Source organism: Macaca nemestrina, chromosome 14 (assembly GCF_043159975.1).
Source record: "Macaca nemestrina isolate mMacNem1 chromosome 14, mMacNem.hap1, whole genome shotgun sequence".
Taxonomy (NCBI): Eukaryota; Metazoa; Chordata; class Mammalia; order Primates; family Cercopithecidae; genus Macaca; species Macaca nemestrina.
The window spans coordinates 1,464,455-1,487,731 of NC_092138.1; the positions used below are offsets into that span (position 1 = coordinate 1,464,455).

General features: G+C 38.6%; 1 protein-coding gene across 8 annotated transcripts in view; it reads left to right on the forward strand.

Moving 5' to 3' along the window:
* The window catches only part of LOC105498929 (ERCC excision repair 6 like 2), a 153,296-nt gene that overhangs the window by 62,724 nt on the left and 67,295 nt on the right, over window positions 1–23,277 (forward strand). For all 8 annotated transcript variants that reach the window (XM_071077447.1, XM_071077440.1, XM_071077445.1 and 5 more), the window contains exons 12-13: window positions 1,978–2,073; window positions 15,020–15,119. In XM_071077447.1, coding sequence (XP_070933548.1) covers window positions 1,978–2,073; window positions 15,020–15,119 — 196 coding nt within the window. The remainder of the gene's footprint in view (window positions 1–1,977; window positions 2,074–15,019; window positions 15,120–23,277) is intronic.

Below are 23,277 nucleotides of genomic sequence, written 5' to 3' on the forward strand. Positions count from 1 at the left end.
ATCTGATTTAAATCTTCCATTTTAGTATACCTCCTCTGACACCATGGCAGCCAAGTAGGGGTGGAAAGCTAGGTTCCGTATTTGGTCTCTGCTGATAGCCTGAGAGGGAAGTGCTTTACTACTGCTCCCACCTGGCATCCCCTGACACCATGAAGGGAGACCCTGTTCTCATTGGGCAGAAAATGAAAGCTCTGGCTCCTCACTCATGCTTCCGTGACACCACCCTAGCAGGAATCAGTGGTAGTGTCTCATTACAGCCAGGCAAGAGTGGAAGTCGAGCATCCTCATTCATCCTTTAGTGACTGAGGTAGGGACGGCGCCGCAGACTGTCCTTTGGTGACTGAGGTAGGGACGGCGCCGCAGACTGTCGTTTGGTGACTGAGGTAGGGACGGCGCCGCAGACTGTCCTTTGGTGACTGAGGTAGGGACGGCGCCGCAGACTGTCCTTTGGTGACTGAGGTAGGGACGGCGCCACAGACTGTCGTTTGGTGACTGAGGTAGGGACGGCGCCACAGACTGTCGTTTGGTGACTGAGGTAGGGACGGCGCCACAGACTGTCCTTTGGTGACTGAGGTAGGGACGGCGCCGCAGACTGTCCTTTGGTGACTGAGGTAGGGACGGCGCCGCAGACTGTCCTTTGGTGACTGAGGTAGGGACGGCGCCGCAGACTGTCCTTTGGTGACTGAGGTAGGGACGGCGCCGCAGACTGTCCTTTGGTGACTGAGGTAGGGACGGCGCCGCAGACTGTCGTTTGGTGACTGAGGTAGGGACGGCGCCGCAGACTGTCGTTTGGTGACTGAGGTAGGGACGGCGCCGCAGACTGTCCTTTGGTTACTGAGGTAGGGACGGCGCCGCAGACTGTCCTTTCGTGACTGAGGTAGGGACGGCAGGGACGGCGCCACAGACTGTCCTTTGGTGACTGAGGTAGGGACGGCGCCGCAGACTGTCCTTTGGTGACTGAGGTAGGGACGGCGCCGCAGACTGTCGTTTGGTGACTGAGGTAGGGACGGCGCCGCAGACTGTCGTTTGGTGACTGAGGTAGGGACGGCGCCGCAGACTGTCCTTTGGTTACTGAGGTAGGGACGGCGCCGCAGACTGTCCTTTCGTGACTGAGGTAGGGACGGCAGGGACGGCGCCACAGACTGTCCTTTGGTGACTGAGGTAGGGACGGCGCCGCAGACTGTCGTTTGGTGACTGAGGTAGGGACGGCGCCGCAGACTGTCCTTTGGTGACTGAGGTAGGGACGGCGCCGCAGACTGTTCCTTGGTGTTTGGCAGGAGTAGAGCGGTGATTGCCTCACATTTTTCTGCCTTTCAAGGCTATACCTTTCCTGGTTCTTTGGCTGAAGGGAAAAGGCTCTTCTTGGGATTTTCTTTTCTTTTTTTTAGTCTGTGACTTTTGGCATTTCCAACAGCTTGGGATATGTTAAGAACCCAGCCTGTGGTGTCTTAAGCAAAAAGGAAAGCTAAGCGTTCACTGTCATGCCGTTCCTTAGGCCTTGTAGTCCCCAGCCTGCCTGTCTTCTCTGTACCTTTCAGAATTTTGTTTATTTTCTGTGTAATATCCAGAGTTTTAGCTGCACTTAGTGGAAGAAGAAGATGTGCATCTATTCCTGAATTGAGTTTTTAAATGTATATATTACTTTATTTAGCTAGAATGTACTAACAGTTTTTAAAAATTATGTTAGGAAAATCTTGCAGAAACAGTATTTGAGTATCAAAAAAAAGTAAAAACCAGCATAACCTGTTTACATGGGCTCTAATGGCCAGTTTTTAAGGGATTTTCTAGAGTGGTAGAAATAAAATTGTGCCTTAAATATTTTATTTGTGGCATATTTGTATTTTAATCACCACCTTACTTTGATGAAATTAATGAAATATTGTACTGTTTTGGCTATAGAAACCTGGCACAGTTGAGTTATAGCACAATTAGTTTTTGCTGTTCTAATGTGCTTTTTTTTTTTTCTCTTTCCTCCAGGGCTGGTGGACTAGGCCTCAATTTTGTCGGTGCCAATGTTGTTGTATTATTTGATCCTACTTGGAATCCAGCCAATGATCTTCAAGCCATTGACAGGTATAATACAAAATTTAAAGTGATCTGCAAACACTTTTAATCTAAAAATACTCTTGAACTTTTAAGATTGCTTATACTATGACTATGATTAGAAGAAAGGGGGAAACTTGTAAAAACGTACATTTAAGATAATCCTGACCTTCTCAAGCCAAGTAACAGTCCAAAAATAGCCATTTATTTTTCATCCATCTCAGAATCCTGTTAATATGACAGAAATGACTTAAAAAGAAAGAATAAATTCCTAATACTGCAGGAAAATAGGATAATTCTATACTAGTAGATCCAAAGTTTTGAGAAACTCCTGGAAGATAAAAAGCAAGTAGAATCTGTGATCAGGATATCAGCAGAGAAATACTACAAAGTCTGCAGGAAAGAGTACAGAAATTTTAAGCATGGGGTTGCAACTACAGTATGTGGGAGTAGACAGAGTGCATCTTCTGGGAAATTGATAATGTCCTGACTCTAATACAAATTCCCCTCCCACACCCTACTTTACAGAGAGTTTGGCTGTAACAGGTACTCTTTGATTAAAGCTGAAAGAATAATTTTACACATTTTATAAATAAATGGGGAATCTGACTGTAGAAAGCTTCCTAGAATGGGTGTTGGAACCAGATCATAAAGCCAGAGCGAAGCCTGTAGTACTTCCAGATCTCCCCAGGACATGAAAAGGGGAAATACACGTGTTTCCTGTGTGGAGACACAGACCGGCTTTCCAGTGATTCACCTAGTCATCATTTTAATTATGAATGGGAAATGAAGAATTATGAAACATTTTAATAAAGCTAGCCTAGCAAGAAAGCAAAGGACCAAAGTGAAAACAGACATTGAAGGGAATAAAATAAGAATAGGATGCCAAGGAAAAAAGTACATAAAAAACCAAATTAGTTCTTAGAAGTTAAAACTCTTGCCAAAATAAAGTAACTCAGTAGAAGGTCTGAAAAAAATGGAGAGGGCTAAAGTTAGCAATTGATACGGAAGATAAAAGGAATGAATATTTTTAAACATAAAGTCAAGTAACAAATAGTGTGAAATATGAGTAAAAAGAAATTGAGGAAAAATCCCAGAAATCATCATCTGTCTATTCCAGAAATAATGAACAGAGAGGCTGGAGGACAGGGGAGATAATTGATGACATGATTGGAGAAAAATGTTATTAATTTTGAAGGGGCATTTAGTATGAAGTAGGAATAATGACAGAGAGAGAGAAAACATACATGTTAGTAATATTTCTAAGTTTCAAAGATAGAAGAGCTAAAAGTTTCCAGAGTGAGAAACAGGGAGAGGATGATTTATAAAAACTGCAACAAAAAGGAAAAGACACATTATCAACAAAGAAATGAGAATCAGACTCAATTCAGCAGATCAGACTTTGAAGAACATACATTTCATCAGCATTATAGGATTCCAGATGACAACAGAGTTGTCAAAATGAAAAAATTTATATGGCTATATGTGAAAGAAAATTATTTTGACTTGTATTTACAATTTGTGGCTAAAAGTTTAAGTCTGAAAAATCACTGGGAGCGTGTCTGAGAGGCTTCATGCAGTTATAAAGAAAGAATTCCCCAAAATGGCCGGCACGGTGGCTCAAGCCTGTAATCCCAGCGCTTTGGGAGGCCGAGACGGGCGGATCACGAGGTCAGGAGATCAAGACCATCCTGGCTAACACAGTGAAACCCCGTCTCTACTAAAAAAATACAAAAAAACTAGCCAGGCAAGGTGGCGGGCGCCTGTAGTCCCAGCTACTCAGGAGGCTGAGGCAGGAGAATGGCATAAACCCGGGAGGCCGAGCTTGCAGTGAGCCGAGATCCAGCCACTGCACTCCAGCCTGGGCGACAGCGAGACTCCGTCTCAAAAAAAAAAAAAAAAAAAAAAAGGAATTCCCCAAAATATGAAGGGATGGTATGAAAAAATTAGTAACAATCAAGAACTAAAATGTTATATAATTTTGATAAAATGTCAGAATACAGGTAGAGGAGGGGTAAAATTGTCTTAGAATTGTCCTCAGGAAAGGACCAGGATACCCTGGTCAGTTCTCAAATTGTATGCCAAAAAATGTTTTTAAATGCTAGCAAAAAATTTAGGGGCAACAACTAAAAGAGTGAGTTACAATAATTATCTGGTACAATTTTCAAAAACACAAATACTCAGACTCCATCCTGCAGGCATTCTGATTATGTAGATGTAGAATGGGAGTCAACATCCTATATTTTAAAAAACACCCAGGTTGTGGATCAAAGGACACTTATCAACAGAGAAAGAAAGCAGTCTACCGAATGGGAGAAAATATCTGCAAATCACATATCTGATAAAGTGTTAATATCTAGAATATAAAAAGAACTCCTAAAACTCAACAACAACAAAAAACACAACTCAATCTAACAATGAATAGGACATTTCTCCAAAAAAGGTATACAAGATATGTAAGTGGCCATTAAGCACATGAAAAGATGCTCAGCATCACTAATCATTAGGGAAATGCATATCAGAACTATAATGAGATACAACTTCACACACTTTGGGATGACTATTGTAAAAATAAAAGCAACAACAGAAAACAAGTCCTAGTTGAGGATATGGAGAAATTAGAACCCTTGTGCATTGTGAATGGAAATATCAAGTGGCACAGCTGCTGTGGAAAACAGCATGGTGGTTCCTCAGAAAATTAAACATAAAATTACCACAGGATCCAGCAATTACACTTCCACTCTGGGTATATACCAAAAGGAATTGAAAGCAGAGACTTGAAGAGATATTTGTACACTCATGTTCATAGCACCTATATTCACAATAGCTAAAACGTGGAAGCAACTCAGGTGTCCATCGATGGATGAATGGATAAACAAAATATGATATACACATAAAATGGAATACTATTCAGCCTTAAAAAGAAATGAAATTCTGATCATTGCTACAACATAGACAAACCTTGAAGATGTTATGCTACATGAAATAAGCCAGCTCTGAAAGGACAAATATTGTATGATTCTACTTTTGCGAAATACCTGGAATAGTCAAATCCATAGAGATAGAAAGTGGAACAGTGCTTATTAGGGGATAAGAATAGGGAGGAATGGGGAAGTATTGTGTAATGGGTATGGAATTTCAGTTTAGGATAATAAAAAAGTTGTAGCAATGGATAGTGGCGATGGCTAGAAAACCAAATTTAATACCGTTGAACTGTATTCTTAAAAATAGCTAAAATGGTAAATCATGTGATGTGTTTTTTGCCACAATTAATTTTAAAAACCACCCAAGGTGATTATGATACAATTGGTTCTCAACTCCACTTTGAAAAACACTGAATATTAGGTGTAAAGCTTGCACAAGAAACAAGATTACCAAGAAAATGTAATTATTTTAGTACCTGATAGGAAATACATCGTTGTGTTGGGAAGATGGGGGAAACTCAGAAAGCATGACCAATGAAGTGTCAGAAGTAAATCCAAACATAAATATTAATATGTTGAGACTCTTTTTAGAAAGAAGGAAGAAAGTGGAGCTGGCAGAAAGAAAAAATCAGACTCAGGTTTATGCTTATTATGAAACACGTATGTAAATATAAAAGACACAGAAAGTTGAAAATAAGATTAAAAATTCAAAGCAGGGAGATGGTAACAATCCTGGCTAACACAGTGAAACCCCATCTCTACTAAAAATACAAAAAATTAGCCAGGCGTGGTGGTGGGTGCCTGCAGTCCCAGCTACTCCGGAGGCTGAGGCAGGAGAATGGCGTGAACCCGGGAGGCGGAGCTTGCAGTGACCCGAGATCGCGCCACTGCACTCCAGCCTGGGCGACAGAGTGAGACTCCATCTCAAAAAGAATAATAAATAATAATAAATCCACTAGGCTAAATAAGTGTATAAATTACTTAAATAAAAGCTATCTACCATAATTTAATAACTGTATACAGACACATCTCATTTTACTGCGCTTCACTTCATTGGGCTTCGCAGATAATTGCCTTATTTACAAATGGAAGGTTTGTAGAGATCCTGAGTCAAGCAAGTCTTCCAGCACCATTTTTCCAATGGCATATGCTCACTTGTGTCTCTATGCCACTTGTATCTCTGTGAGAATGTAAGTTTTTCATTATCACATCTGTGATGGTGATCTGTGATTACTGATCTTTGAAGTTGCTATTGTATTTGTTTTGGAGTACCATGAACCATGCCCCCATAAGACGATGAACTTAATTGGTAGATGTTGTGTGTGTTCTGACTGCTCCGCTTACTGGCCATTCCTCTGTCTCATCCCCTCCCTTAGGCCTCCCTCTTCCCTAAGACACAGTATTTAAATTAGGCCAATTAATAACTCTGCAATGGCCTTTAAGTGGTCAAGTGAAAGGAAGGGTTGCATGTCTGTCACTTTACATCAAAAGCTAAAAATGATTAAGTTTAGTGAGGAGGACATGCTAAAAGCCAAGATGGACCAAAAGCTAGGCTTCTTGTACCTAACAGTTGGCCAAGTTGTGAATGCAAAGAAAAAGTTCTTGAAGGAAATTAAAAGTGCTACTCCAGTGAATACATGAATGACAAGAGCACCAAACAGCCTCATTGCTGATACAAAGAAAGTTATAGTGGTCTGGATCAAAGATCAAACGAACCACAGCATTCCATTAAACCACAACCTAATCCAGAGCAAGGCTCTAAAACACCTCAGTTCTTTGAAGGCTGAGAGACGCAAGGAAGTAGCAGAAGAAAAGTTTGAAGCTGCAGGGATTGGTTCATGATGTTTAAGGAAAGCAGCCACCTCTATAACAAAAAAGTGCAAGGTGAAGCAGCAAGTGCTAATGTAGAAAAACTGCAGCAAATTAAGGCACCTACGTTAAACAGACTTTCAATGAGAACAAAACAATCTTATATTTGAAGAAGATGTCATTGAGGACTGTAGTCGCTAAAGAGGAGAAGTCAATACCTGGCTTCAAAAGACAGGCTGACTCTCTTGTTAGAGACTAATGCAGCTGGTGACTTTAAATCGAAGCCAGTGCTCATTTATCATTCTGAAAATCTTAGGGGCTTTAAAAGTTATGCTAACTCTACTCTGCCTGGGCTTTATAAATGGAACAGCAAAGCCTGGATAACAGCGTATCTGTTTACAGGATGGTTTACTGAATATTTTAATCCCACTGTTGAGACCTACTGCTCAGAAAAAAAAAGATTTCTTTCCAAATATTACTGGTTATTGACAATGCCCCTAGTCACCCAAGTGTTCTGATGGAGATATACAAGGAGAGTAATGTTGTTTATACAATAACACAACATCCATTCTGCAGCCCATGAATCAAGTTGTGCTTTTGACTTTCAACTCTTATTAAGAAATACAATTTGTAAGGCTATAGCGGTCATATATAGTGATTCCTCTGATGGATCTGGTCAAAGTCTATTGAAAACCTTCTGGAAAGGATTCACTATTCTATATACCATTTAAGAATATTTGTGATTCATGAGAAGAGGTCAAAATATCAAACAGGAGTTTGGAAGAAATTGATTCCAACCCTCACGGATGACTTTGAGGAGTTCGACTTTTAGTAGAGGAAGTAATTCCAGATGTGGTGGAAATAGAGAACTAGAATTAGAAACAAAGCCTGATGATGTGACTAAATTGTTGCAATCTCATGATAAAACTTTAATGACATCGGGCACAGTGGCTTATTCCTGTAATCCCAACATTTTGGGAGGCCAGGGCGGGTGGATAACTTGAGGTCAGGAGATCAAGACCAGCCTGGCCAACACGGTCAAACCCCATCTCTACTAAAATTAGTCAGGTGTGGTGGTGTGTGCCTGTGGTCCCAGCTACTCAGGAGGCTGAGAATCGTTTGAACCCGGGAGGTAGGGGCTGCAGTGAGCCGAGATAGCACCATACCCAGGCAGGATGTATACCCAGAAATGTCCTAAGAAGACTTTTAGCCTTCACCCTATGCTGTCCCCAAGGCTTAAGACACACCCTGCTAATTAGTGAAGGTCTTCCATACCAATTTGCAAAGACTGGGGGAGTTGGCTGTCTTTCCAAATGGTAGTTTTCATGAAAAGACCACAAGACATAAAAAAAAAAAAAAAAAACCGGAAAAGAAGGGAAAGGAAAGGAAGAAAATACGGCTTATTCAGAGTAACAAAATAAATCTCCAGAAACTAACTGTCCCTGAAGCAAAACAGGCATTGGAGCCACTAGACAAAGACTTTACAACAAGTGTCTTAAATACTTCAAGAGTGAAAGTAAAACACAGAGAAAGAACTAGTGAGGAAAAGGATATATCAGCAAGATGAGAATATCAACAAAGAGATAGAAATTTAAAAAAAGAGAGAGAACCAAACAAATTCTGGACATGAAATTCAATTTTGGAATTGAAAAATTCACTAGAGGGGTTCCATAGCAGACCAAATAGGGAGAAAGAATCTGCAAACCTGAAGATAGGTTATTTGAAATTATTTAATTTGAGAAGCAAAACAAAAAGGGAAAGTGAACATATGGGACACTATCAAATGGACCAATATGTACATTATGGAGGCTCAGAAGAAAGGGGAAAGGACAAAAGGGTAGATTAAGAAATAATGAAAAGCTCTCCAAATTTGAGGGAAAATAGGGATATACAAATACAAGAAGATGAACCGAGTCTAGATAGTATAAACCCAGTGAGATTGACACTGTTGCACATTATAATCAACTGTCCACAAAGACGGCATCTTGAAAGCAGCAAGAGAAAAGCAACATGTCATGTACAAGGAATTTCCGTTAAGATTATCAGTGGATTTGTCAGCAGAAACTTTGCAATCCAGAAGGCAGTGGGATGATATATTTAATGTGTTGGGAAAACAAAACAAAACAAAAAAACTGTCAACTGAGCAACAAAGAAAAAGTGTTTACCGAGAATTTTATAGTGGGCAAAACTGCCCTTCCCAAATGAGGGTTGAGATATTTGCAGACAGACGAAAACTTGAGGGAGTTCATTATCAGTAGACCAGCCCTGTAAGAAATCCTAGTCCTGGTGTGGTGGCTCACGCCTGTAATCCCAGCACTTTGGGAGGCCGAGATGGGTGGATCATGAGGTCAGGAGTTCAAGACCAGCCTGGTCAAGATGGTGAAACCCCGTCTCTACTAAAAATACAAAAATTAGCCAGGCATGGTGGCAGGTGCCTGTAATCCCAGCTACTTGGGAGGCTGAGGCAAAGAATTGCTTGAACCTAGGAGGCGGAGCTTGCAGTGAGCTGAGATTGTGCCACTGCACCCCACTCCAGCCTGGGCGACAGAGCGGAATTCAGTCTCAAAAAAAAAAAGAAAAAAAATCCTAAAGGGAGACCTTCAAGATGAAATGAAAGGACACTAGACAGTAACTCAAAGTCATACAAAAAGATAAAGATCTCCGGTTAAGGTAAGTACATGGACAAATATAAATACCCATATTGTAATTTTGGCTTATAATTCTGCTTTTTCATTTTCTACAGGATTTAAAAGATACATACATAAAATAATTATAAATCTATGTCGAAAGTACATTGATATCAATGTAAGATGAATTGATTTAAGGTTGTTATAACTTAGGATATTATGTATAATCCTTACAGTAACCACAACAAAAGCATCTAAAGTATATGTAAAAGGAAATGAGAAAGGAATAAAAATATGCCACTAAAAACATCAATTAAACACAAAGGAAGGCAATAATGGAGGAATTTAGGGGCAAAATAGTTAATAGGACATACAGAAAATAAATAAAGTGGCAAAAGTGAGTTCTTCCCTATTCTTATTTCAAATGTAAATGGATCAAATTCCCCAATTAAAAGATGTAGATTGGCAGAACAGATTTAAAAAACAGTGTCCAACTATATCTTATCCGTAAGAGACTCACTTTAGATCCAAGAATTACACAGGTTGAAAATAAAAGCATGGAAAAGGATATTTCATGCAAATAGTAACCAAAAGAGAGCAGGGGTGGTTGTGTTAATATTAGACAGAATAGACTTCAAGTCAACAACTGTTAGAAGAGAAGAAAGGCATTATCTGATGGTAAAAAGTGGATTCACCAAGGAGGTTTAAAAATTATATACATAAATTCAACAAACAATAGTGTATGTTTGTTGAAGTGTATGAAGTGTATGAAGCAAACATTGACAGAATTGAAGGGAAAAACAGCTCTGCAATAATAGTGGGCGACTTCAATAGCCGACTTTCATAATGGGTAAAACATTCAGACAGAAGATCAGTAAGTAATGAGAGGATTTGAACAACACTTAACAGAGATATATAGAATTTTCCTTCCAACAACAGCACAATACATATTTTTCTCAAGTAGACAATGAACACTCCAGGATAAATCATGTGTTAGGCCCCAAAACAAGCTTTTAAATACATTTTAAAAGATTGAAATCATTCATTTTTTTCCAATGACAATACAGTGAAACTAGAAATCAACAGCAGAAGAAAAATTGAAAAATTCACAAATATGTGGAAGTTAAACAATACATGCTTAACGAAAGGGTTGAAGAATAATTCACAAGGGACGTTAGAAAATAGCTTGAAGTAAATGAAAACACACACCAAAACTTACAGGACGCAGCAAAAGTAACGCTAAGAGGGAAATTTATAGCTGTAAATGCTTACATTAGAAAAGAAGAAAGGTCTAAATCAACAATTAACTTTTCACCTTAAGGAACTAGGAAAAGGAAAACCCCCCCAGAGCTAACCAGAGGAAACAACAAATATTAGAACAGAGGTAAGTAAAACAAAGAACAGAAAAACAACAGAGGCAGTCAGTGAAACCAAGAGTTGGTTCTTTGAAAAGATCAAGAAAATGGTGGATAAATATTTAGCTAGATTGACTAAGAGAAAAGAAAGAAGACTCAAATAATTAACATCAAAAAAAAGAGGGGACATTGCTACTGATTTTACAGAAATAAAAAGGAGTATAAGAGAGTACTGTGAACATTTGCATACCAACAAATTGAATAGTCTACATGAAATGGATGAATTGCTAGAAATATACATCTAGGAAGAATGTCATGAAGACGTAGAAAACCTGAATATACGTATAACTATTTAAGGAAATTGAATCAGTAATCAGAAACCTCTGAACAAAGTAAAGCCCAGGACCTTAAGACTTTACTGGTGAATTCTACCAAGCATTTAAAGAATCTGCACCAATCCAACCGGGCACGGTGGCTCATGCCTGTAATCCCAGCATTTTAGGAGGCTGAGGTGGGCAGATCACGAGTTCAGGAGTTCGAGACCATCCTGGCCAACACGGTGAAACCCCGTCTCTACTAAAAATACAAAAAGTAGCTGGGCATGGTGGCACCTGCCTGTAATCCCAGCTACTCGGGAGACTGAGGCAGGAGAATAACTTGAACCAGGGAGTCGGAGGTTGCAGTGAGCCAAGATTGAGCCGTTGCACTCCAGCCTGGCAACAGAGTGAGACTCCGTTTCAAAAAAAAAAAGAAGAATTTGCACCAGTGCTTCTCAAACACTTCCAAAAAACTGAAGAGGAAGAAACACGTTCCAATTAATTCTCTAAAGCCAGCATTACTCCAATACCAAAATCAAAGACTGCAAGAAAGAAAACTACAGACCAATAATCCTTATGAATGTTAATGCAAAAATACTCCGTAAAATGCTAGCAAACTGAATTCAGCAGCATATTGAAAGGATGATACACAAAGCAGGATTTATTCCTGGAATTCAAAAATAGTTCAACATCCTTCAAAAATCAGTGTAATACGCCACAGTAATGAATAAAGGAATAAAGACACACAATCATTTCATTGATGTGGAAAAGTATTTGACAAAATTCAACATCATTTTAAAGATGACAAAAACAACACATTAAAAATAAAAGGAAACAAGCCGGGCACGGTGGCTTGCGCCTCTTGAGGTCAGGAGTTCAAGGCCCGCCTGACCAACATGATGAAACCCCATCTCTACAAAAAAATATAAAAATTAGCCAGGCATGGTGGTGTGCTCCTGTAGTCCCAGCTGCTTGCCTGGGTGGCCAAGGCACGAGAATCACTTAAGCCTGGAAAATGGAGGTTGCAGTGAGCTGAGATTGCAACACTGCACTCCAGCCTGGGCGACAGAGTGTCTCCATCTCAATTTAAAAAAAAAAAAGGGAAACTACTTCAACGTAAGGTCATTTATGAAAAACCCAGAGCTAACATCATCCTCAGTGGTATCATGATTGAATTGTTTTTCCTCTAATATCAGCTACAAAGAATGGATACCTGTTTTTGCTAGAAAAGGACAAAGATTGTATGATTTCATGTTGTACCTAGTCATCAAATTCACAGAGACAGAAAAGAGAATGGTAGTTGCTAGTAGCTGGGGGACTGGGGAATGGGGAGTTACTGTTGAATGAGTACAGAGTTTCAGTTTGGAAAGTGTCTGTAGCTATATAGGTGTTATAGTTGCATTACAGTGTGGATATACCTAATGCCACTTAACTGTACACTTAAAATTGCTTAAAATGATTTTTATTATGTATATTTTGCCACCATAAGAGGAAATCAAGAGAGGAAAACTTGCTGTTTAGAAATAACAGTGAAATTACTGTGGATCAATATTTAAATTCTGATGCTAATTTCAATTTTTAAATTCATTTATTAAAAAAGAAATACGGAAAGTAAAAGAATAATTTAGAAAACTAGAAAAGGAACAAAGTAAAGACAATAGAATTATATGCGTTATTACATTATTAAGATAAAAACGAACATAATATAAATATTAACTAATTCATTGAAAAGAGTAAAATAGAGACACTTTTGAAAAGTCTAATCTGAGGGAAAAAGGCAAATACATAGAAACGCTTAAGAAGCAGAAAGGCCATCTAACCAATAACAATATTTATTTATAATAATACTTTGTGTACAATTTTATTCAAATACATTTGGAAAAATAAGGACAAAGGAATAATGGCTACACTTACTGAGTGTTTATGGTAAGGTAGGAACTGTCATTCTTGGTGCTTTCCATGGATTATCTCATTTAATACTCAGAATATCCTTTGTGATGGGCACTGTTATACCCATTTTACTTATGAGAAAGCTAAGGCACAGTGCACTTTAGGTAACTTGCTCAGGGTCACAACCAGTAAGTAGCAGGGTCAGGATCTGAATCCATACGGTCTTCCTGCAAAGCCAACACTTTTTATCAACCTCTCTCCACAGACAGCTGTCAAGGAAATTGGTCAAAATGAAAACCACAGAAAAATCTCCCTATGCCCCTTTTTTTGGTCTTATGACATTTGTTGTATTTTGTACTTTTTCTTTAGGTCATCGAGACATATTAATTATCCCAGTATTCTTCAAAGCACAGTGTACTGTGCTTTGGTATTCACTGAAAGTTAGTTCACAATAAAACTGAATAACTAGCATTCCTTTTCCTCTCCCTCTCCTTCCACTGACTCTGACAGCAGGAACTAAGAACAGAAATAAAGCTAATGACCTACCTATTGTATAACAGTTCCTCAGCACTTGTCTCCACAGCTAATGACCTACCTATTGTATAACAGTTCCTCAGCACTTGTCTCCACATGGTGAGAGAGTCATCACTTACAAATCCTTGCTTTATGGATCAAGAAATGATGAAGCTTAGGCACACAGTAACACGTGTCTAAAATTTTTGTCTGTAAAGATTGAAGGATATGCATCCTAATGGAATCTCTCCCATTCACCAAACAACTGGCTTAAGCATACATCCGAAGAACATTTTCTTAGATCCATTTCTGATTTTCTTTAGAACCCAAACGCATTGTACATTGTAGGAGAGAAAGGGATGCTGAGCCCCTCTCCTCTGCCTCCAGGTTACAGAATGGAAGTGAGAATGCAGTACCTTACCCCTGGCGGTGCTGCGTCGCAGGAGCCACCATTTCCTGCTGGAGATGTAAGATCTGCACGATCCAGAGATGTCCTCTAGTAAAAGTCCTTTGTGAGGAGGGGTGGGTAAAGGAGGCAGAGAGAACATCAAATATAACATATGGCCGACCTTACAAGTTCAAAGATAAATTTCCCCCGAATTGTAACGTTTTCAAGCATATAGGCAGTATGGCCTTGCCCCGGTTCCCCTCAGCAACTGTAACAGGCATTGGGTGCTCATACAGAGCATCGTATAAAGCCTCCATATGAGAGAAGCTGTGGGGAATAGACCCACAGCTAAACCACTGTGATGAATCAGTTTAGAATTTTAATTAGCACTAATTAAAACCATCCATGGGCTGTATGGAAACACCTTGGATGCCAGTCAACTGAGTGATTCAGTCAGATCTACCGAATTGAAATCTCTACAGATGAGGACTGTAAACCAGCACTTCCATAGACTTTCCAGTTGATTAACTACTTTTTGCTAAGTTGTGGGGTTTTTTTACTTTTTAATAGTTTTAATAAAGTATAATTGACATGCAATAAACTGTACATACTTAAAGTATACAATTGATAAGTTTTGACTTATGTACCTGTGAGACCATCACCACAATTAACATAATGAACATACCCATCACCCCAGAATTTTCCTTCTGCCCCTTTGTGACCCATCCCTCCCATTCTTCCCCATCCCCTTATCCGCAAGCAACCACTAGTCTACTTTCTGGCTCTATGGATTAGTTGGCATTTTGGGGATTTTTATATAAATGAAAGCTTTGGGGAACAATCTGTAAGCTTAAAGCTGCTATAAAAGAAAAACCTAAATTTAGGAAAAGTTTTTAAACAGTGGAAGGTGATGTTTATAACAGAAATGAAGTTGCTATTCGTAGGTTTTCTATAATACTTTTCTCCTTAATAACATCTTTTTATATGAATTTGAATTTTTTAATTATTACTAAATAACATAGCATAAACATAAAATGTTTATTTTTAAATTAATTAAAATTTTAATAATTTTCCATTTTTATGTTCCCGAGCTACCTCTTGAACCCAAAGTTGTTTCACTTGATTTTTGTTTGTATTTTTAATCTTTTTACAGAGCATACAGGATTGGACAGTGTAGAGATGTCAAAGTGCTTAGGCTGATATCCTTGGGAACTGTGGAGGAAATCATGTATTTACGACAGGTATACAAGCAGGTAAATATGTTTCCCTTCTGTTTCAGAGGTCAACATTTATGTTTTTAAAAATTAGGAAAAACTTGTGTAATATGAAAGTTTTAAATTTTACTGTATCATGTAGAATTTAATAAGGTCATAAAAAATACCCTTGAATACACTTCTATGAAACAGATTAATTTTTGGGTTCATTGAATTTTTGAGCTGAAAGTTTTCTAGAGTAGTGCCTCTTAAACTTTAGTGTACATGCAAATTACCTAGGGATCTTGTCAAAATACTGATTCTGATTTAGTAGGTCTGAGGTAGAGCTCATGATGTGGAATATTTAACTGGCTCCCAAGAGTCCTAGTAAAACTAATCAGCAGCCCACAGTTTGAGTAGCAAGGTCACAGCTCCCCAAACTACAGGCCAAGATATAATGGTTTACCACAAATGGGCTACAGGTGCACTGAGGTGTTGGTCCCACAGCTTTCTGGACAGCAAGAGTACCTAAGCCTGTGTGTTAGTTCATTCTCATGCTGCCATAAAGAACTGCCCAAGACTGGGTAGTTTATAAAGGAAAGAGGTTTAATTGACTCACAGTTCCACATGGTGGGGGAGGCCTCAGGAAACTTACCATCATGGTGGAAGGGGAAGCAGACGTGCCCTTCTTCACATGATGACAGGAAGGAGAAGTTCTGAGCAAAGAGGGAAAAGCCACTTATAAAACTTTCGGATCTCTTGAGAGCTCATTGTAATGGAAGCAGCAGCATGGGTATAACTGCCCCATGATTCACTTACCCACCAGATCCCTCTCACAGCACGTGGGGATTATGGGAACTGTAACTCAAGATAAAATTAGGGTGGGGACACAGCAAAACCATATCAGCTAGCTGCCAGCCTTGACTAACCTCTTCTTTTTACACCAGGTAGATATTCATATGTTACCATTCTCTATAGGTGCCATCACATGAAGATTAGGGAGCACTGCCTTAGAGGTACATACTGTACATGATGAAACTAGGACCCCAGAGATGTGCCAGTAAATGAAATTATAGGAACAGAACTTAAGTGTGCTAACTACTTTCCTGGTACTTTTAGTATTTGTCTAAAATTGCATTAACTCTTAAATATGCTTGGCATATCAATTACTACTTCATTTATGCCTCTAAACAAACAATATTTATTTAGTTTACAACTGGATACTTGAGACAATCTGGAATAAGGTTCAAGTGTAATCGTAAATATTGCATTTGAATTGCTTCCTATATGTTCAGTTGGCATCTATTTAAGAGCAAACATCTGCCACATGTGTTGGTAGTTAACCTAAGAGTGGTGATCCAATCTTAAATTTATGCTATTTTCTTCATTCTAAAAATAGAGTCGTACACAGCAGTTTCTGTTTTTCTTAAAGCTTTTAGCTCTATAATAAACAGTTGATCTTTTTTTTTTTTTTTTTTTTTTTTTGGTATAGCACAACTACTTGAAAATTATTTTTTTCTAACCTATTTAACCAACCTTGGGAAAAAGTGGGAAGTTACTCATCTTAGGAGCTGTTCTTTTGAGTACTGTCTTAGACTTCTCTCAAGTAAGAGTCTTTCCTCAATTATGTAGTAATTTTTTTCGGTCCATTACTGTATACATTTCTTTTTTACCTATTCATCTGACTCATTTAATGAAATGAAATGTCTTGTTATAAAATATACATTACACAGTAGTATATAATAAAAGAGGCTTCAGAAGATGAGGTAATTTAAGAACTTTATATGACACAAATAAAGAGAAAATGGCAATCATGTAAGGAAAAGGCACTAAATATGGTTTAAAGATAGTTTGGAATTTAAACCAATGGAGCATACCTTCTAGCCTCCCAGGTTGGCCTTCAATCTTTTGCGGGGACAAAAAAAAAAAAAAAATTATGTTCTTTAAAAAAAAGAAAAAACCTGTAAAAATGTTAGAAAGCAAGAAGAGTTTTCTTGGTGGCCCCAAAATTGTAAGGAGTCCTAAAAGACAAGGAAGTTGGGATCTGATTGAAGGAAGAAGCCAACCTAAACTTAGTCAGAAGAAAACTACTGAAAAGGTAGGTGCAGCCTCTGGATATTCCAAGCTTAGAGTCAGCAGCTACTAAAAAAGAAGGAAGCCTTGGGGTATCACTGATGGTGTAACAAGACAGTTTATCCCTTATAATCTTATCCCGTTTGGACCAAATTACAGCCAGCAGAGGTGTCTACTCTCAAGTGAGAACAATAAGTAGAAGTACTGGAAGCAAAGAAGCAAGACAGAGCTCCAAATATTTCTAATATTCAGAAGAAAGTCCCTCCTGTTGCCCAGAAGCCTAATTACTTGCACCCTCCACTGTTTTTCAGATAAGCACTGCAGTAGACAGAGATAAGCGTGTGAAGTATTTAAAAGCAGATGAATATCCCAGCCAGAAATAATTACCCAACAGTTTAGGAAAGTAAACACTTTGAAAAAGGCAGTATAGTGGGCTGAATACTGGCCCTCAAAAATATCAATTTCTAATCCCTGGAAATTGTAAATGGTACTTTATATGGAAAAGGAATCTTTGCATGTGTGATTAAATTATGGGTCTTGAGATTCGGGGATTATCTTGGATTAACTACAAGTGTCCTTATAAGAAAGAGCTGGAGGACAGTTTGACACAGAAGAGGAGAAGACAGTGTAACCACAGAGGCATTGATCGGAGTGGTGTGCCAGAAGCTAAGGAATGCTGGTAGCCACCGCAAGCTGGAAGAGGCAAGAAATAGATTCTTTCCTAGAGCCTCCAGAAGGAGTGTGGTCCTGTCAACACCTTGATTTCAGTTCAGTGATACCGATTGCAGATTTCTGGCTCCCAAAACTGTGAGAGGCTCAAATGATCCTCCCACCTCAGCATCACGAGTAGCTGGCACTATAGGTGTGTGCCAACACACCAAGTTAATTTTTTATTTTTATTTTTTGTAGAGACAGTTTCACTATGTTGCCCAGACTGGTTGAAACTAAATTGTTAATTCAGAACTCTCCCACAAAGATAGATTCCAGCCCTGATGACTTCAGTGGTAAATTCTGTCAAACACTTAATATTGTTTTTGAAAACAGAGGAAGAGGGAACACTTCCAACTTATTTCACAAAGACGGAAGAATCCTGATACCAAACTTGACAAAGACATTGCAAGAAGAGAAAATAACAGATGAATATCTCTCATGAACATAAATATGAAAATCTTTTACCAAGCATCTGTTTTGAGTCAATTGCGTCCTTTCCCCTCAAAAGATAGGTTGAAGTCCTAAGCCCTGGTACCTGTGAATGTGATCTTATTTGTAAGTAGGGTCTTTACAGATGAGGTTAAGATGAGGTCACACTGGATGAGAATGGGCTGTCATCCATTGACTGATACCTTATAAGAAGGGGGAAATTTGTATACAGACAGCCACAGAGGAAGAACACCATGTGACAATGGAGGCAGAGATTGGAGTGATGCCACCACAAGCCAAAGAATGCTATGGATTACCAGCAACTGCCAGAAGCTACCAGAAGCTAGAAAGAGGCAAGGAAGGATCATTCCCTAGAATCTTCAGACAGAGCATGGCTCTGTGGACACCTTGATTTCAGATTTAGCCTCCACAACTATGAGAAAATAAATTTCTATTGTTTTAAGACATCCAATTTGTAGTACTTTGTTACAGCAGAATTGGGAAACTAGTATAGCCTCTAAGGCAAATACCAAGTAAATTTGACTATATTTTTGTATGAAACTTCTGTATGACAAAGGAACTGCAAACCAAATTCAAAGAGAGTCTAGGAGCAAATGTTTGCCATACATGTAATAAAAGAGCAGCAGCTGCAAAATATAAAGAACTCCCACTGTATTCATCTGTTTTCATGCTGCTGATAAAGACATACCTGAGATTGGGTTATAAAGAAGAAGAGGTTTAATGGACTCACAGTTCTGCATGGCTGGGGAGACCTCACAATCATGGCAGAAGGCAAAAGGCACATCTTACATGGAGGCAGGCAAAGAGAATGAGAATCAAACGAAGGAGGTTTCCCCTTATAAAACCATCAGATCTCATGAGACTTACTACCATGAGAACAGTAGGGGGGAAGCCGCCCACATGATTCAGTTATCTCCCACTGGGTCCCTCCCACAACACATGGGAATTATGGGAGCTGCAGTTCAAGATGAGATTTGGGTGGGGACACAGCCAAACTGTGTGACCTACAAACCAATAAAAAGAATAATAGGCATTTCACTGAAGAAAAAAATGCAAGTGGTTAACACATATGTGAAAAGATCTTTCTAACCACACTCATAATCTAGAGATAGAAAATGAGACCATTTGCATTGTATATTCTGTGAAAGTTTTTTTAAAAAAATGCATATCGAGGTGTTTTTTGTGGGGTTGGGGAGATTGGTGCTGTTCATTTTTGTTTGGGGCATTTGAGAGATGCTCATACACTATTGTTGAGAGTACAGCTGGTGTAGGTATTGTCGAGGCTCCATACCTAACTGACAGAAATCCTCTCACATATGCACAGTGAAGGGTGATAAGGGTTTTTACTTAGCATTGCTCTCATTTGTTTAAAAAACAAAGGAAACAACCTAAATGTCCGACAGTAACAGAATAAATTCTGATACCTATATTACTTCGTGACAGCAAAATTTTAAAAAATTGTAGTCAGATCAAATGTACTGATGTGGCAAGATGTCTGAAGACACTTTTAAGTGAATCAAAAAAGCAATATATAGAACAATATCTACAGTGTTTCAATGTGTTTACAAATAAAGCTGTTGCTGTGTGACAGACTGTTTTATGACATGGTTCAACTTAATGTTTTTTCAGTTTTATGATGGTGCTAAAATGATATACCTATTTATGTATGAAGTATGTTCGTCTACTTACGATGGGGCCACATCCAGATAAGCCTATCGTGAGTCCAAAACCTACTTTAGACCTAATGGTGTGTTCAACTTACAATGGGTTTATCTAGTTATAGTCCCATCATCAATTAAGGAGCATCTGTATGTATAAATAGCTTTAACTTCATTGAAAGATATCTAGGAGGATGCACCTAAACATTACAGCACTGGTTAGACTAATAAGGAGTGACCTGTATTGTTCATGAGGGACTTTTATTTTGATATCTTTTGTTGCATCTGTTGTGATGATGCAATCAGATATTTTATACATTTTAAAAATATAAACATCACTTATACAGCAGCTGTGCTCCTTCAGGTTTGGAGCATTTAAGCAATCTAAAGTTTGGCATTCAGAAAGTCATCTCGTGTGTGTGTGTGTGTGTGTGTGTGTGTGTGTGTGTGTGTGTGTGTGTGTAAATGTTATTTAGAAGTGTTTGCAGAAGAATTGCAAGAATAGCAGAAAGAACCCCCAATTAGCTTCACTCACGTTCCCTATTTGCTGACATTTTACACACCTGCTTTCTCTTTGTCTCAGCTATTGTCTTTATTCTTTTTCTGAGTCATTTGAGAGAGAGTTAGACTTCTCATCAGCATGTATTTCCCCAAAGAAGCAACACTCTAAATTTTCCAGTATGTATTTCCCCAAATAATGTATACGTGTATTTCTAGTATATATTCCCCACTCCTACTTAAATATACATAAAAAACAGTTTTATGCATTCTAAACACTCAGTTGTATATACAGTTCTACAACTCGCTTTCCTCACTCCCCACATTCCTCTCCAAAATGCAGTTATTCACATCAAGAAATTAACATTGATAAAACATCATGCTATAATCCACAGGACCCATTCAATTTCCCCAGCTCTCCCAGCAGTGTCTCCTTTTTCCTTCCTGGTCCAGGATTTCATCAAGGATCATGGCTCCATTTACTGGTGTCTCTTCAGTTTTTTTCAACCTAGAATATTACACAGGCTTTGTCTTTCAAGACCTTGACAATTTTAAAGAATAAGGCCTTTGTGTAGGATGTCCTTCAGTCTAGGCCCATTTGATATTTCCTCATGTCCAGACTGAGGCCAAGCAGTATTGGCAGGAATACCACAGACACGATACTGTGCTCTTCTCGTTGCATCAGTCAGAAGGCACATGAGGGTGACTTGCCCTACTAACCTTGATCACAGGTCAAGTTTGTGTCTGCTGAGTTTCTCCACTGCAAAGTTACTATTTTTTTCTTTGTAATTGATGTGTAATTTATGAGGAGATCCTCTGAGACTGCCAGTTTCTCATCAAACCTGCACCCATAACCCTTAGTGTTCATTTGTGATTCCCGCCTGAATCAGCTACCACTGTAATGGTTGTCAGGTGGTGACTTTCTTTTTCCATTATCCTTCTTGGTGGTTCTTTGGAACTCTACCATTAAAAAAAGAGCTTTCCCTTCTATTTAATTTGTGTGGTCTCATGGCTTCCCATTTTAGTAACAGATTACAACACATTGAATATCACTATTTAATGTTGACACTGTCTTATATTTGGCCAGTGGGCACCCATTAGGGTGGCTTGTGTGTCATTTCGACTTGCTCCCATCCTTCTTTTTGCACTTCTTTACTGTGGTAGGCTGAATAATAGTCTCCCAAAGATTGCTCACATCATAATCCCCCAAACCACCTGGGTTATCCAGATGGGCCAGTGTAATCACAAGGGTTTTTTTTATAAGGGTCAGATGTGCACATCTTCATCTCTGCTTTCTCTGACCCTACTGCCTAATAACCCATGGTAAGGAAGCAAAGAGTCAGAGAGAAAAATACGAAGATGCCACACTGCTGGCCTTGAAGTTGGAAGAATGGCCATGAACTTCTTAACATCATAAATGTTCTTTTCTTTTTACTTCTTTCTTTGTCTGTTGTTATGATGAGATCCAAGCATTTTCTCCCTTGTATGGATTTTTCATAAGCTAGAAACTAAGCTACATTTTCTAATTACTAATTTTTCCCCTACCCTCTTGAATTTTAACATGATTTTTTTTTATAGCTAGCCTACAGATGGAAGCACCTGGTTTCCACTTTTACTGGAGCCACTTTAGTGCAAACTAATGTGCTTTTTATAAATTTTGTGATAAAACTTTGCTAGGAAGCTTATAAAGACTCAAATTGAGGCTTACAAATTACCTTGGTGATTATAGTTACAGGTCCTACAGTCTGACATTATCGGTGTTTAAGGTAGTTCAGTAACAAGGGGAAAATCGATAGGTCCCTGGGCTGTCACTTGCATCAATTGTTATTGTAATTTTGTGCTCCCAAGATTACAGCCCATGTTTCTGGACATTTGGTGTCAAACTGATCAAGTTGGTATATTGATCCATAACTTCTTTAAGTGAAGGTCCCGAGGGTTTTGTTTTAAGAGAGGTGTCTTGAAAGTGAGAAATTAGTTAATAGTATAAATTTTAGATTCAGCCAAACCAAGGTACAAATTCTAGGAATGACACTTAGCTGGCAGCTGTGAGCAAGTCACTTAATTTCTCTAAACTTAAGTTACTTTATTTTTAAAATAGAGAAATTTTAGTTATTTTATTTCTAAAATTGAGATGACATAAAGTTGTAAGGATTAAGTAAGAGTATGGAAATAAAATGCTACACGTGTAATAAATATTCAATAAATGGCAGCTGTTATAAACAAAAATTTTAGTTGCCTAGAATCACTTATTACAGTGCAAATGAACTCTGATGATAATCTCAATAGTTAAGCATTTCTCTTTTTTTTTTTTTTTTTTGAGACGGAGTCTTTGTCACCCAAACTGGAGTACAATGGCCACCTTGGGTCACTGCGGACTCCACCAGGTTCAAGTGATTCTCCTGCTTCAGCCTCCCGAGTAGCTGGGATTACAGATGCCTACCACCATGCCCAGCTAGTTTTTGTATTTTAGTAGAGAAGGGGTTTCACTAAGTTGGCCAGGTTGGGCTCTAACTCCTGAAATCAAGTGTTCTGCCTGCCTCCACCTCCACCTTCCAAAGTGCTGGGATTACAGGCTTGAGCCATTGCACCCGGCCCTTAAGCATCTTTTTTTACTAATTTCTCCATCAATGGACTCTAGTTATTTTACATTCTGTGCATTCTTTTTTTCTTTCAAGAAATTTTAAAATACTCCTGGGGTTAATCAGATTGTATTTTAATTTTATATATTTATATTACATTTAGTAAAATATCCAGCAATTAGAGAGTGCATATTAATGTTGATACTGAAGTGGTGTTTTTAAATGTTCCATGTCAGTGTTCTTTCTGTA